General features: G+C 41.2%; 1 protein-coding gene across 1 annotated transcript in view; it reads left to right on the top strand.

Annotated features, from left to right (window-relative positions):
- Window positions 1-16,198, top strand: part of thada (THADA, armadillo repeat containing) — a 93,833-nt gene that overhangs the window by 32,077 nt on the left and 45,558 nt on the right. The window contains exons 27-29 of the mRNA XM_022744001.1: window positions 133-222; window positions 3,778-3,909; window positions 12,649-12,817. Coding sequence (XP_022599722.1) covers window positions 133-222; window positions 3,778-3,909; window positions 12,649-12,817 — 391 coding nt within the window. The remainder of the gene's footprint in view (window positions 1-132; window positions 223-3,777; window positions 3,910-12,648; window positions 12,818-16,198) is intronic.

Genomic DNA, 16,198 nt, shown 5'->3' on the forward strand with positions numbered 1-16,198 from the left:
AAATTGAATGACACCATTCTAGTCCCAAAACCACCGTCCTAAACAAACGACCTGTTTCAGAATCCTGAGATGTCTAAAGCCCTCATGACTTTAATACTCATACTCTCTCTCTCTTCCTGCTTCTCCCCTCAGGATGACGGGACGAGAGTTTTTCACTCGTTTTCCAGCTCTCTATCCGTTCCTTCTAAACCAGCTGGAGGAGGCAGCAGCGACAGTGGACGGGTGAGGCGGTTCTCCTTAATCCACATTCAGTCCCTGCCATGACTTTTCACACTTTCATGATCCCATTATAGGTTTAATTGTACTCACCTTTAAGCTTTACGAGACAGCTCTTTTGTTTTGTTAAACTGATCAGGCAGCGGTGCTTTTGGGCTGCTGGCTTCCTGGCATAAATTGGTGCAACTTTTTCTCAGAACTGAAATTAGATTTTTCTTAAGTGGGAATATAAACGCAGCTCTTATCTCTAATCTAGGAGCATTGACCTGGATTGAATCCTTGTGTTTCTTTTGCACAGTTGACAGACTATTTACCCAAAACACAAGACTTTACGACTGAATAAAGTAAATGTCTTGTCAAGATTTAGTTTAGTTTTGTTGCAGTGGGGAGTTGATTCCACTGAGGTTCATTGGCCTTATCGTTTTCAGCTCAGCCCGAACTCCCTTTTTAAAAGCATTGGAGTCGTCAGCAGCTCCCCAGGCAGCCTTATCTTAATATGGATCCAATTAATTGAATGCTCTTTCAGACCGGCTCTTTCACAATTCCCCTCACTCCCTTCGACCCTTGTTAAAACATTTGCAAATTTCCCACGGAACCAGATCTTGGCAGTCTGCATTCCCACATCATCTTAGTGCATTGCGCCACCCAAACAGACCATCTACACCGTACTGTGGTGGTGCACAGCAGGACAGGAAGTAGAAGAGCTGCTGTTAGTGGTTTTCAGCAGTCTCGTGGAAGTTGCATTACAAGTGCATTCCCAAAATAGGTCACAGTATACAAAAGATTATAGAAATGAGATTTGGAACTGTAAGCGTATACTTTAAAGTCTATGTATATACATTATGCACTATGTAATCCATCCATTTCATACAAATGCTCTCCCCAAAAATACTATAAAGAAGGATTATGAATGGAAACAATGCTGTATCCAGAAATAGTTGAGTGATCATAGAAGTGACCTACACACAATTGGAACCAGCATTTAAAGAGCACTCAGAGCAAAAGATGAACAGAAAGTGGCTGTAATGTAGGGTACCTTTTAGAAAGGCGACGTGCTTCCAGCTCTGTGCTTCTCCTCATTGTTGTAGCATGTAGATAGGCAACACTTTTCTGCTTGTTATGTTACAGCTAAAAATATGGAGGATGAAATGCATATGATTAAATCTGAAAATAGCTGCCAAAATTAACACTTCTCACATTTGCTTCCTCATGCACACCCATTTGTTGCCAGAGAGGATTTAATCTCCTCATTCTGAGTTTGTTTGTCTTTTGTTTGGTGAACAAACATACAATCTCCTATTGTGATCATTTCTACCAGTTCCTTTATCTGTGTGTGAATCACCACCTTACATCTCTATTATTAGATGTAACATTTTGCACAGAGCATACTTGTATAATCACCCACCCCAAACCTAAACCTTTGAAGAGGATATGCTATAAGCGTCAGCACATACTTGGCATAAAGGTAAGGAGATTTACTTCTCAGTGACGGAATTATGTTTTTATGTGACCTATAGATTCATAAATATAAAAATCCTAATGTTATTATCTCAGTGTAGCAAACTTAACCCGGTTTATCTCTGGAGCTATTTCAGGTCACTGCCCACATTTAAATGGTCTTATCTGCTCCTGCCTCACTGCCAAAGAAAACACTTCTCATATCATGACCCAAGTCCTTTTCTCTAATTTCCTAAACAAATCGGATGATTTATTTGTCTGAGAACAAACTAAATGCTAAGCTAAAAGTTTAGTTTACTTTAGAGCTTCTTCTGCTACTGTGTCCCCCATCACTGCTTTCTAAATGAAGAATAAAAAAATACTTAAGGTCAGTGTTCTGTTTCCACTCTCTTTAAAAAGATGTAAAACAAAAATAACCCTTTCATCAAAGACCCGGATACTGGAGATGATTGAGGAGTTTAGGGAGAGAGGGCAGAAATTCATGGAAGACCTCAGCATGGAATTTAAGAGTGCCATTAAATGCCACAGTCTCTTTTTCATCCTGTCAAGTGTTTGAGCCTCCAGCTGTATCCCAACATGGCCTAATATGTTTGCAATTCCCCTCTATCTGCCCCCTCTCCTGTATCTCTGACATCACATCCTGTCCCGCTGGGCTCGACTGAACTGTGACACTAAACACATTAGACCGGTTACTAATCGGGCCGCTATTACATTTCCCATCTTGCCGATCTGCAGCGGTCCCAGCGGACGGTTCTGTGCCGAATGAAGTAATGAAAAGCACAAGTTGTTTTTGCAGGGGGCCTGTTGTTGTGTGTCTGTTCTGTGAGATCCTCATGACTAATGACAGGGCCCGAAGGACATTCTGCTCTCCTGACACACGCTCACATAAGCAGATTGTGCATACTCCTTAGCTCTCCTTACATTGTAAACACTGTTTTCCAATCGTCCTCCCATATTCTAAGATGATATTTCCACCTTAATCACCACTAAACAAGCATTACTAAAGTTTTATTAACACCAAGATAAAGTAGAAGGCCTCCTTCAGCAGCAGAAATACTGTCAAACTCACTGAACCTTTGGCGAGGTGATTTCTGCTTTATTCATCCAGCGGAGGGAATAAAACTGTTCTGAAGGAACGGCAGGGCCCTTCTCCACATTAGACACCTGATATTCATACATTTTAGTCATTTTCCTTTCTAATAGCTTAAGTTCTCGTCTGTTTCTCTTTCTCTTTTCATTTTCCTCACCATGAGTGTGTCAGAGTGAAACTGTGAAGCCGCTGGCACAGACCGACAGTTTCCATTCTGACTCAGATGGTGATGATGAGATTTGGATGGACAAAAAAAAGGGAGGTCAAAAAGCTCAGCTCCAGGACGGATGAGGAGATGTCTGTATTAGAGTGTGGGTGGTTTTTAGATAAAGTGCCAGAGGAATTTAGGCCCATGATATTTTGTGTTGGAATTTTTTATTTTATGTGGTTTTCATATTGCTCTTTAGTCTTGTTTCAGAAAATTGACAACACATTAGAACTGCATCCAAACTATTTGTGTCTCATACACTGCTATAGCAACAGCATATCAACAAGGACAGCAAAAAAATAGCAAGCTATTCTTTTAATGAAAATCTATGAAAAACAGGCTATAAGATTTATAATAGTCATTGTGTTTTTTCTCAGGCAGGTCACATTCTTGGCAAGAATTTGGTTATTTGAGACAGTCAAATATGAACAAGTTGATATGACTAAGATCACACAGTAGTGGTAGCCAAATAGCGGCCGGTGAACCAAATCCAGGCCTCCAACAAAAATATCTGGCCTTCCAAAAGCTGAAGTTTTCCCTTTTATAGTTTGCATCAAAACTTTTACATCATTTCTCAGAAATCTACTCTAAGTAACAATGCACAGACGAGGCTTCTGTGAAGCCCAATAAATTTGATCTTATGACATCTAATAATAGGCAATAATTTGCTGTAGGTGGCAGTCTGACAGAAAGAACTTGCTAATGCATTTTTTTGTATGGAAACAACATTAACAACAGTCCTTTCATTCAACCATAAATCTGAATGGCTGTGTGTGTGTGTGTGTTCGTGTTCCTGTGTGTTCAGTGTCAGCGGTCAGGTGAAGCTACACCCCAGTCTGTTCTTGCTGCTGCTGGTGCTCAGTCGACTCTACCCTTCTCCCATGGACGGATCTTCTTCACCTCTGGGCCTCACCCCATTCATGCCCTTCATCATTAGGTGGGTTTCAGTGCTACACACACTCACAAGCATACACATGTGCATCATAGATGTTCCATACACAAAGGACATACACAGACAAAATCAATTGATTGTTATGTTCTCTTTGATGTAGAAATAGTCAAATCAAGCTGATAATCTATCTGTATGTCTGTCTGTCATCACTTACGTCAGCTCCTATGTTAGGAGCAGGTTTGTATAACTTTCTTTTTATTCCATACTGCCACTATCCATCTGTCAACTCACTCTCTTCCCTCATGAAAGAGATGGCGTGTCTTTGAACAAGTATTTCAACTCCTAACTGCTCCATTAGTCCCAGCGGAGATGCTCATGTAGTATGTGATCCATCAGCAGCTCCTCCCTTGTGTCATCTCTATCAATGTGTTTCCAGTCAGCTCGACTGCTTATATAAAGGTTTAAAAAAAAAAAAGCATTACCAAGGGAAAGCTCTGTCAAATCCAGGAGGGTCTCGCACCTGCTCTCCAACAACGTTTCTCTGAACCACAACTCATTTTAAGTATAGAACACTTCACAATCACTGAGACAAAACACCTACAGTCTAAACATGAGTGTGTGTTCTTTTGTTTGAACAGGTGCTTCTGCATCTTTCATATAAGCCTGTGTCTTACATCATTTCTTTTGTTTTTTCTAACATCACAATCCCCAAAATCCAGATTATACTGTACACTGTAATGTTATGACCATGACAAAAAATAAGATAGACATCAGTGTGTGTGTGTGTGTGTGTGTGTGTGTGTGTGTGTGTGTGTGTGTGTGTGTGTGTGTGGTCTTGGTCTAATTTTGTGTTTTTGCCCACTAAGACAAAACACCTGTCTAGTCTGAGTTGGTCTCCGCAGAGAGTTGTGTTGTTGTTAGTGCCGTCTCGTGTCGCAGCGGTTGATTAGATTGTGACTGGTTTTATCTGAATCCACTCACTGTTTACTGCCGAGTAAACCTTACAGTCGACTGGGAAACTGTGGTCACAGCCTTCATTTTTGACATTCCTCAGATGGAGAAATCTACAAATATTATTGGAACATGTTCATCTGCATGCACTGCACCTGCAAATAGAACATAAGCTTGTACTTCTTACACGCCTGGTGTGTAACTGCTCTTGTGAGGACCTTCACTGACTCAGTGTGCATCAGCGAGGACACATGGTAGTTACACGCTCCCCTAAGATGTAAAATATATCACATCATGTGTTTAGACAAGCTTTTACATGGTATATGCGTGTGTGTGTGTGTGTGTGTGTGTGTGTGTGTGTGTGTGTGTGTGTGTGTGTGTGTGTGTGCGCGCGCGTGTGTGTGTGTGTGTATGTGTGGGAGGAGATGGGGGTGTGAGGCTAAGACCTTGAGGTTGGAATGCTTTACTGACGGTTTAGATAACAGCACTTTGAGTGTGGGTGTTGTTCAACTGTGTGTCTATTACTTTATGTGTGTTGGTATCTGGCCGATGTCGGTAGTACAGGAATGATATATCAATATAGTGTTGTAGAGTTCTTTGTGAGTAGATACTGTTTGGGGATTTGGTTGTTTTCAAAATGATATAGCCGAAATGTTTGTCTGCTGCTCCATCAGCAGTACATTTAACTGTTTAGCCATATCCACATCACCACTGTCTCTCAAGATTTTTTTAGTATCTAGCAGCATGACTTTATGGATGACGGTGTCAGAAGACCTTGGTCCAGAAGGAAATACCTCAACAAATATGGATGCATTGTCTGAAACTTTGTACAGACATTCATGGTACCCAGAGGATGAAAGAGTTTGCTGATCAGGAGGCGTACAATTGTGGTTTTGAGTGAAATGTCTCAACTACAAGTTGATGTATTGCAACAAATTTTGATACACACACATGTGCTCCTTAGGATGCAGGTTTTCCACCAGGGTATTCCAAGTCCCGGCGGTCTGCCGGGCCTAAGCATCAAGGAATTTGGGGCAGTTCAGTTGGAAACCTAGATATAATGGTTAGAGACATCTGTTTGTTAAAAGGCTTCAGCAAGCGCCCCAGCCTCGGCTCAATCAAGCGTAGCCAGCTAGCACCCTGGCCTCAGGAACGCTGTTAGAATAAGAACAGACATCGTCAATATGGTCATCGGGCAGCAGCCCACTGGGACAAATCTCGGTTCAGTGCCGATGTCACTCAAAATAATTCATAAAGCTTTTACTGACCCTGGTCCCAGCATACAGGTTCCGCTGCTGGGCCTTACAATTTTTCTAGTGGATGAGTTGTAACTTTAGTGATACCTTAACTTAAACATCCCCTTTCTTAACACCATCATCAGGTCAACATTTGAATTTGGTCAATGCTTTAGATCATGACCTGCAAAAGTAAAAAACCTAACCCTAAACCTACTTGGTTTTTGTTGGTAATTGTTAAAGTTTTGAGAAACAGAGTTGATGCATGGGGACAACTACTTCTACCTTGTCCAGATTTGTCTGGATACAGCATTCACTCACTGTTGATTGACACCTACAGTAAAATTTCATTTAAAACAGATGGGACACTAATTACTATTTTAATTGCATCAATAATGAAGCAACTAAGGAACTGATCGTTTATCTGAATGACACCGACAAAAAAGTTGACTAACATTACCATTACCTTATGGCAGTAATGGATTGCTTACATTTTGCTATTAGCAATTCTTGTTTGCTGCATACAGATGGATGTACAGATACTGGATTACTTTGATACTGATGAAAGTTTAAAAAACGTGATGATTTCTAAGCAGGTCCTGGAGCTATAAGGAGTGTCTTTGTTCTATGATTTCTAAATGAAAAGCTTAAGTCTCTCTGAATCCAAAAACATATGTGTCACGTTTGTGTTCTGATTTGACTGCGTGATGACTCAGAGAAGGAGTGCCATTTTTGACGCGAATGGAGGGGCACATCAGCAGGCCGCACTGCAATGACTAACTTCCTGTTGTTTTTAGAACACCAGCATGTATCGGTCTCTTTCACCTCATATAATATCTCACGTCTCTCCCTCTATGCCCTCATTTCATCTCTCCTATGCCCCCCAGGTCAACAGGAACGGTTACCATTTGGAACTGCAAATGTGCCAAGTTGCCTTGTGCAGCAGAAAGAAAATAAGCTGTTTCTCCAAGTTACTGATTAACTGATTCACCAGACTTTTATTTGACCAAATCAGTGATTTAGTGACATTTATAAGTGATTCTTTACGGACCCATCGCTTCTTGGTGCAGTGAACAGGTCTTCAGCTGAGCACTGACTGGCTGGCTGACTCTCTCTGTCAGAGAAGGTATGCAGTGCACAGATCCACCCAAATGAAGCCCACATGTTGGAGATGTTAAATATAGCCCAGCCCTAACTTCTTTGGCTCCAGCCGTGTTTCTCGACACTACCCCCACCTCCCCACCCCCATCCCCCATCCCCCAACCCATCTTCCCCAGGCATGTGCGGACGTGTCTGATGAGGTCGATGACTGTCAGCTCCCTCCTCCTCCTCACCCTTTTCTTCCTTTTTTCCGTAAGATCTGAGCCACCGCGTCCAATAATTAAATGTATCTTAGCTCCTCTTTTGTAGACAGGACAGAGCGTCGTGTTAATAATTCTTCCCCTACTACAAGTGAATGGGAGTGGTCTCAGACTTTTAACCCCACTGTATATCCCTCCATCACACCACACAGCATCTTATCTTTATACCCTCTATTCCCCCTTGCAAGAACTTTTACATTCCTTTGCTTCCCGACCTCTGTGTGCGTCACACCTGTACGGCTAATGATGAAGAGAATGATGATGATGGCGATGATGACGACAAAGAGGGGGAGGATGATGACGAGCAGACCCATTTATTCTAAAGACTGATGGCTGCTTCGTTCCAGCCTTCCACGTCTTTCTATCTGGAGAACAGTTGGTTTTATCTCCTCCAGTGTCTTTCTTTCACATTCTCTCTTTTTCTTCTCCTCCTCGTTCTCTCTCCGCCTTCATGTTAAAACCTCAGAGTGCCTGTATAGTGATTTATGTCCTGTGATATCCAGTCCAGGCATCACTCCTCACCCTCCCTCCCTGCCTTACTCCTTTCCCGTCCTCACTGTCTCATATCTCATTTCTTTTCAAAGGGCATGGTAATGCCCATAAACTAAAGTGAGGTTTTAGGAGGGACCGCTGTCATTTCCTTCCCAACAGAGATGCTGTGTGTTTCCCCTTACTGCTCATGTTATTATTAACTTGTTGGCTTTCCAGGACAATGACAGATTGTATAACATAACTGAATTCAAAATGTTACCTGATACTATACCTTTTAAATTGCTAACAGTCATTAAATGTATAAAAAGTATCATATCAGTAGAAAATGCATTTTTTGTTATCCAGCTGTAGGTATGGTTTCCCTACAGTCTGTTTTTATTTATCTTTATAGTATCAGTATGCAATTTGCTAGATCACTGCTACAAAAAGAGTTTGCAGAGTTTGCTTCTTTTCTGTGAGGTTATAAAGCACTGACTTAGTCGAGTGCCCAGACTTGTTCATGCCACTATTACTGTTTATTTTGTTTTCTGTAGTAACAAAACACCGCTAACGGTAAATTAACATTTGAAGACAGGATATTTTTTTTGCTGCAGGGGTAGTATTTACTACTGCAAATAAAAAGCTATATAGTGTGTAAAATTTTGAATGCAGGACTTTTGCTTACAATTGAATATTTTTATATTGGGGTATTGCAGAAAATGGCTTAAATCCCTCCCTTGTGCTGAAAAACATTCAGTTCACTCAGTACTAAGAAACAAATTGAGATTTCAGACACATACTTATCATCATTTTTGCCTCATCTGTGGGATTGTTTGTTTAAGCAGGGCCTAGTGCACATGCAATGGGCAAATCTGTTATGGAATTTTTGAGTAGATTAATTTACACACTCTATTGGGAGTAATTTTGACCAGTCTCTGTCTTTCACCACTGGTAACAGCACCTTTCAAATTATTCTAAAACTGAAAATTATTGTAGACAGTGGTGAAAACTGATGACATTTATGTGTTGCTTTCAGCTTGTGCTGAAACAATCAATTGCTTAGTCTATCAACAGAAATCAAGCTATTTTGAGTTTTGTTGTAAAGTAAAAGAGTGATTGTATTCAAACAGCAACATCGTGTCCATATGAATGAATTAAGCTAAATTATTGTAATCGTGTCACCACTTAACTTCCTAACTTACCCACATTCTTCAGTGACAGACTCTGTTGCTTAGGCTTGTTTAGCTAACATGCTACAGTCTCTGTGGAGGAAACTTTTCTCCCACTTCTTCAAAATGAGGCCCAGATGAGTCTCGTCCATGCCAGTCAACAGTCTGCCTCCTGACCCCATGGGGGGCGGCCCTGTTTCTAAAATTACACCCCTCCAAACTGTCATTTCCTTTTGCAAAAGAGTTTCAATGGGACAAATTAGCACAGATAGTTAACATATGGGCCCCAAATGGCAGCTGGGAGGGGTAGAAAGTGAGGAGTGAACATGGATTTTGGTCATTAGACGTGTGTGTGTGTGTGTGTGTGTGTGTGTGTGTGTGTGTGTGTGTGTGTCAGTGAACTTCTGCGCACATAAATTCACGTGTACAGGCGTGTAGAGCTCAGGAATGCAAGCTGTTGTCTGTGTTTCATACAGGGACTTTGGTTGTCTGTCTGGCTATAGGTGTGTGTGTGTGTGGGGGAGGCACGCTCACAGCAGGTGGAAAAGCATTTGTTGACGGATGACTTGTTGCTCCAAACAGCCCTCCCTTTGTTTTAAGTCCATATAAATTTCAAGCCTCTTGTCTTTTATTTTCCCTCTCTCTTATTCTTACCAGCAGTCAAAATTTAAAACATGCCCATAATTATTTACACGTAGTTATTGGCTTGTTCCTCTTCCTCACTCTTATTTTTTTCTGGACATAGATTATACACAGCTGTAAGTTTGTGTCTTTAAACTTGTCTCGCCCTCCTTCATACCAAAGCCAAAAAAGCAAGCTTCCTTTTCATCTCTGCATACCACTGTAGTGATGGATAGGTGTTTCACGTTTCTCTGGAACCTTCTGCTAAATTTTCCACAGTGGAGCTGAGCCACTTGTTTGGCCTCCACAGCCCACTTTACAGACCCTATAAACAGCCTGCAACCTACACACATTGCTCGTCCTCCTTTGACTTTTGCTCTGCATGCATGTATGCGAGTGTGTGCTTGTCTGTGCACACATGTCACTGTACAGTATGTATTCTAGGCATGCTCCCTATACATGTGGAAGACCCAGTTGTTGCCCTGAACTGAAGCAGTGCTTATTCCTTGGCTTCATGTTCTATAACAGACATGCCTATGTTGGGCCTCAATATGTGACCATCTCTGTTCTTTAGACTCTTGTGTTTTTTTTTTATTTTTCATGCGTGCCTTTTGAATCGTAATTCCCATAGGCAGCCAATTCAAATTTGTAATGGTCACAATAAAATAAGTAAATCAATAATTCTGGATGACCTTTCCAGGGTGTACCCCGCCTCTCGCCCGAAAGGATGCTCGGATAGGCTCCAGCCCCCCCGCGACCCTACTAGAGGATAAGCGGTAGAAAATGAATGAATTAATAATTCTGGATGCTTTTCTTGAAGACCACTTGGAAATTATTTAGATCCATTAAACTGATGGTATTTCTGATAAAAGTCAGTCTGATGAAGACAGTTTAGCTACTGCTCCCGCAGCGCCTCTGGATCCAAGAACAGTGACAGACATTCTGGAGGTCAGGTTTTGTGTCAGCTGTGGTGTGGTTTTGATGGATGAAGCTTACGTTCCTCTCATTGGTTGTTTCTGCTGTCAGTTTTGTTAAAGGATGAATCGTACTGACTCTGGTTAGTTTGGAAGGTTCATTCAGCAACACCAGCAGGTCAAGTTTTCACATATCCTAAGAAATCTCTCAACATCTTCACTATGGATTGGTACTAGTTTTGTACAGACATTCATGGTTCCCAGATTATCAATTCTGATGACTGTTTTACTGTAGTTCCACCATGAGGTTCACATTTGTTGTACTGAGTGAAAAGTGTTGACAAATATTGAATGGATGGTCGTGAAATTTGGTACACATATTCATGTCCCCCTCAAGCCCTATGATCATGTCTAATCAATTCAATTTTTCAATTCAAATTGTCCAATACTTTGTTTTATAACCAAATACCTGCAAAACTAATGTGATTCTCAGTTTGTGTTTAGTGATTATTAGCCAATGTAAGCATGCTAATTCACTAAACATCAGCATATAAGCATTGTCATTTTGAGAATGTTATCATGCTAGCACCATCATGTTGCATTTAGTCTAGCCTGTTATAGACTCGTAGTCTTGTTTAAGTGTTATAAAGATGTGGCCAGTGTTTGATTAGATTGTATTTAAAGGGGCTATTTGTAAGTTTTGCTATAGCCAGTGTTAGCATTAACAGCTGTTTACTTACCAGACTTGGTAAGAGCTTTACTCCCCATTGCGTTTGCAAGACAAGAGGTTATAAAACATCCCCTGAACAACGCTACATCTTCAGGGCAGACTGGAGAGTACCTAGACTCGGTATCAAAACGTGATGAGATGCACCAGGGCTAGCTGGTTAGCATGCTAACGTCAGTGGAAGAAAAGAAGTGATAGAAGTAGAAGCAAAACAAGAGGGTTAGGGACAGCTCTTAGTGAGGAAAGGAATGAAGCTTGATGCTGAACTCACAAAGACTGGTAAGCAAACAGCTGTTAATACTAACATTCACTATGTAGCAATAGCAAAACTTACAAAAAGCTCCTTTGAAGGCACCATAAAAAACTTCAAATTTTCTGATTCTAGTGTGCCCAAATGGTAGCATCAAAAAGACATTGCAACAGACAGTATGCACAATATTATACTTTTAAGTCTAGTTAAGTTTCTAGTTTCATGCGGATTCAGAGAAAATATAATAATAATTCCTTGGGAATCATCAGGTTAGCTGTCTTTGTGCCAAGCTAAACTAATCAGCTGCTGACAAATATAAAGAAAAGTCTGTTGGGATTACTTGGTTCCTTCAGGCGCAGGCACTCTTCCTCTGCCCCCTTTCATCTGTCTCACTCCTCCTCTTCGCCTCATTCAGGTCTTGGTCATGTCCTTCCCTCATATCAGCGGTGGCGGTGTTATGACACTGGAGATGGAAAGACTATCAGCTTGTAAACAAGGTTAATTTTAGCCTGCACTCAGGGTGACTGGCCACATTCTCCATCCCCAGCTAATACTGTAAATGACCATGTGTGTGTGATACAGACATCTGTGTGTTGGTCATCTGCTGGCTTGTTAAGCTGTTAGGGTTCAAGGCTTTTGCCTGTGCAACAGTGAAACAGAGAAAAACAGACGCAGAGAGGGAGAAAGATGTGCATGTTACATAACGTACACATAAAAATAGTGACCAACTGTCTGAAATTGAATAAGCCATGGGTTAATGATTCCTAACTCGAGAATTTATCCATGACATAATGTGACTGGAGAGCAAAATAATAATGAAAAATAATAATGCAATACACCGAGTAATTCAATTATTTTCATAACAAAGTTACAGATGTAAATTAATTGAACCCAACATTTACAATAACAATCCATGACCTGTGATAATGGGAAACCTTATAACTTTCTCCGTTAATCAAACATACTCAAATGTTACATAATACAAGACTAAAAGGTTATGGTAACAGTGCAGCTATCTCTTTTCCATGATTTTAATAACTTTCCATGACACTAATGTTGCTGCTTTGTGTGTGTGTGTTGTGCAGATGTGGCCGCTCTGCAGTGTATCGGACCAGAGAAATGGCAGCTCGCGCCCTCGTCCCCTTTGTCCTGGTCACCCAGGTCCCGTCCACAGTTCACTCTTTACTGCAGGAGCTTCCTCCAGAGCCGGGACCCAGAATTCAACACAATCACATCCACGGGACTCTGCTGCAGGTCTGAACCCACACACATCAACATGAAATAATAAAAACACTCATATATACATATTTATGCCAGAACATCTAGTCAAAAGTTGCTTAAATGACCACAAGTGTTTATCTAGTGATTGTAGCTTCAGTGATTGTTGGTGGAAAATACTACAGTATATTTCTCAGTGGTATGCTATACTTTCATACAAATGTGCATAATGTACACACATACATGCCACACATTTAAGCTGAGCTGCATGTCTCTGGAGCTTTCATCTTCATCTTACAGTCTTCCTCGGCAAATAGAGGTTGCTCATTTGTCATGGAGTTGACATTATTGTCATCGCCACTGGTCATGTGATAACAGGCAGTTGTATTGTTAGGAGGTTGTGATGTTATGTTGTGATCATGGTGCTTTAAATTCACGTCACATTGCCTTTGCTGGACATAGGAGATGATACATCTGACACTACATCTTGAAACTCGACCAGTATTAACTCTCGGTCTATATTAACAACCTGCATGATTTGCAACATTGATTGGGCGTGAGGGTTCAGCAACTGAGGTCCGGGTCAGGGAGTTTCATGAAACACTTGCATGTAATCTCTTTTTTGTAAAGCTCTTGGAGCTGCATTTCGTGTGTTAAAAGTAAATAAAGTTTATCATTAAGCACTTTACATAGTACATGCTTTCAGAGAAGTCGAGTGAATGCAAAAAAATTTAGACATGATAGTGTTTCCATTTGTGTCTCATGAGGTGTCCTCAACACAGAATTTACTATACTCTAAACGCACTGAAGTAAAACAACATTTTTGTTGTTTATTTTTCTTCTTGGCAAACTGTTGTATCCAGCCGTGATCAGACTGTTCTTGTGTAGTCTGATCATGACATTACCTACAAACACACGCTCCAACTGCCAGTTTATGAGGTGCACCCTTATCTTCATTCAGTACTATCTAATACTACTACCCTGAAATAAATCCGAGCAACTATTATCTGATTTTATGCTGCACACAGCATGTGTCTGCCAACAGCAGTTGGTTACCTGGCTCAGAAGTTGAAGTGTTGCAGCCTGTCGCCTGCAGCTCTTCATTTCACTGTGGTTGCTCCTTCCTGTTCCTTTTCTACCTGCAACATTATGAAAATGACTGTTGTCTTGTTTTGTAGATGCATTTTTGATGAAGGATAGCTGAAAGTGTTAAGCTCACTGACAAATGCAGTTGCATTTCCTGTGACTTCATAATAAAATTCAACTCGTGTTTTATCAGTTAAATGCTTTTAATGTGAAGCTGCAGCAGAGGGAAATGTTTGGGTTTACATTAGCAGCAACATAATACAGTATTTTTTGTGGGAATGTCACCACAGACAACCAGTTCATGATACTGCAAATATATAAATATTGCGATACTTTCATCAGTGGACCATTGTGTTACCACATTCTTTGATTTCTCATCCTACTGTTATTGTTAATGTTGTAACTTATTATACAGACACACAGCTGGGTCTCCTCAGATCCACTCAGGCATTACACATAATGTTAAACAGACCTGGGACCCGCGGCAAGAGAACAGCACCCGACCCAGATACGTTTGACCATTGAGGAAACGTGGATCTGAACCCGTACGGGTCCCGGTTGGACAAGGGAAGATCTCCACACTAGATACACTAACACTCAGGCTAGATGAATTCCCTAACACGCAGCACAGATAATCATCTCTCTCTGTTCTAAATGATCCAACTTTATCTCCAAAATCTAAACCTTTCCCAATTAATAAAAGCTGCCTTGTATTCGTATTTATATCCTTTCTTAGGAGTGAATGTCCTCTGTTCATAAATGAGTTTCTAATCCTTAAATCCTTTCAGGTTAGACTTGAGAGCTCAACAAAGAAAAATCCAGTCATCAAAGCAGTTATCATAACATGTGTATGTGCATACTCGCACACAGTTTAGAAATGTGGAGCATCAAGCCTTAGCATGCACACACTCCAACACAGACCCACATACTTCTATCTTTGTGAGGACACTCATTGACATAATGCATTCCCTAGCCCCCGACCCTAACCTTAACCATCACAACTAAATGTCTAACCACTAACTTAAACCTAACCCTCAAACCAAGTAGTAACCCTCTGACAAACCTTTGTAGTTGTGAGGACTGGTCACTTCCCAAAAACGTCCTCACTCTGTTGGGAAAATACATTTTTTTTTTGGTCCTCACAAGTACACACACACACAAACACACACACACACACACACACACACACACACACAGAAAAAAATGTCCTCACTCTGTTGGGAAAATACTTTTTTTTTTGGTCCTCACAAGTACACACACACACACACACACACACACACACACACACACACACACACACACACACACACACACATTCATCCTCTGTCAGTCCCACACACCCAGTTTCCACACAGAGCCTGTCCAGACAAGGCGGTTATCGCGGGGTAAATACCAGTGTTCAGTTCTGTCATCACACTCTGACAAACACAACCAAACAGTCTGCTGGTAATATCAACACACACAGAGGAAAAGGGGGATAGGGGGTTTCCCCTGCCTTTTATTGAACAACACTGATGGGGTCGCTAAGGGAGCTGGGGGCGTGGAGTGGTAGGACCCGGGCAGAGGGGTCAACACAAAGAACGAGAACTGCACCGTTTTCTTCAGAGTTTGATGGAGCACTTATGGTTTGATAGCGGTCTGGACTGCAGGGAGGTCTGCTGTGGGATGAAGGCAAGCATGGTGAGGAGGAGGAGCGGGAGGGAAGGTGGGCCTCTTAAAGGCTTAGTGGAGATTTCAGGAGGAGAGTGGATTTTAGTTTGCTTTCCTGTCATGGCTGCCATGTGTGGAGCCTCCCCAGATGTCTCCTGATCTGTTTCTGCGTTTGTCTTCTCTCGTTCATCTCCATCTATTTCCTCTCCACCTCTATTCCTCTGCTTTCTGTCTTGCCTTTTAAAATTTCTTTCTTTGTATCTCTCATGTCTCCTGTTCTTTTTGCTCCCCTCTGTCTTTACATCTGTCTCCCTGTACAAAAGGGTGAGACCATATGTTCTCCTGCCCTGTGTCATTTAGAGTCGAATGTAATAAATGTTGTAACAGTTGGTAGTTCCTCTGTCCTGTCATGCGTGCCCTGTACCATTATTGTCTTGTCACTTTGTTTTATAGCAGCTTCAACACAGAGCCACAACATGGAACACAGACATTTTTAATGTAACAACCAAGCTGTTAATTATGGTCAATATTTAATAAATGTGTAGTTGTGCTAAATTCATAAAAGGATACATACACATACAGTAGCAGCAATGGAGGACAGGACAGGACAAGACACAGAAACTACTTAATACATTTGGATGATTGATTGCTACCAGTTTATGTTCCACTGTACCTAACACT

The sequence above is a fragment of the Seriola dumerili genome, unplaced genomic scaffold (genome assembly GCF_002260705.1).
Source record: "Seriola dumerili isolate Sdu_G_001 unplaced genomic scaffold, Sdu_1.0 BDQW01000073.1, whole genome shotgun sequence".
Classification (NCBI taxonomy): domain Eukaryota; kingdom Metazoa; phylum Chordata; class Actinopteri; order Carangiformes; family Carangidae; genus Seriola; species Seriola dumerili.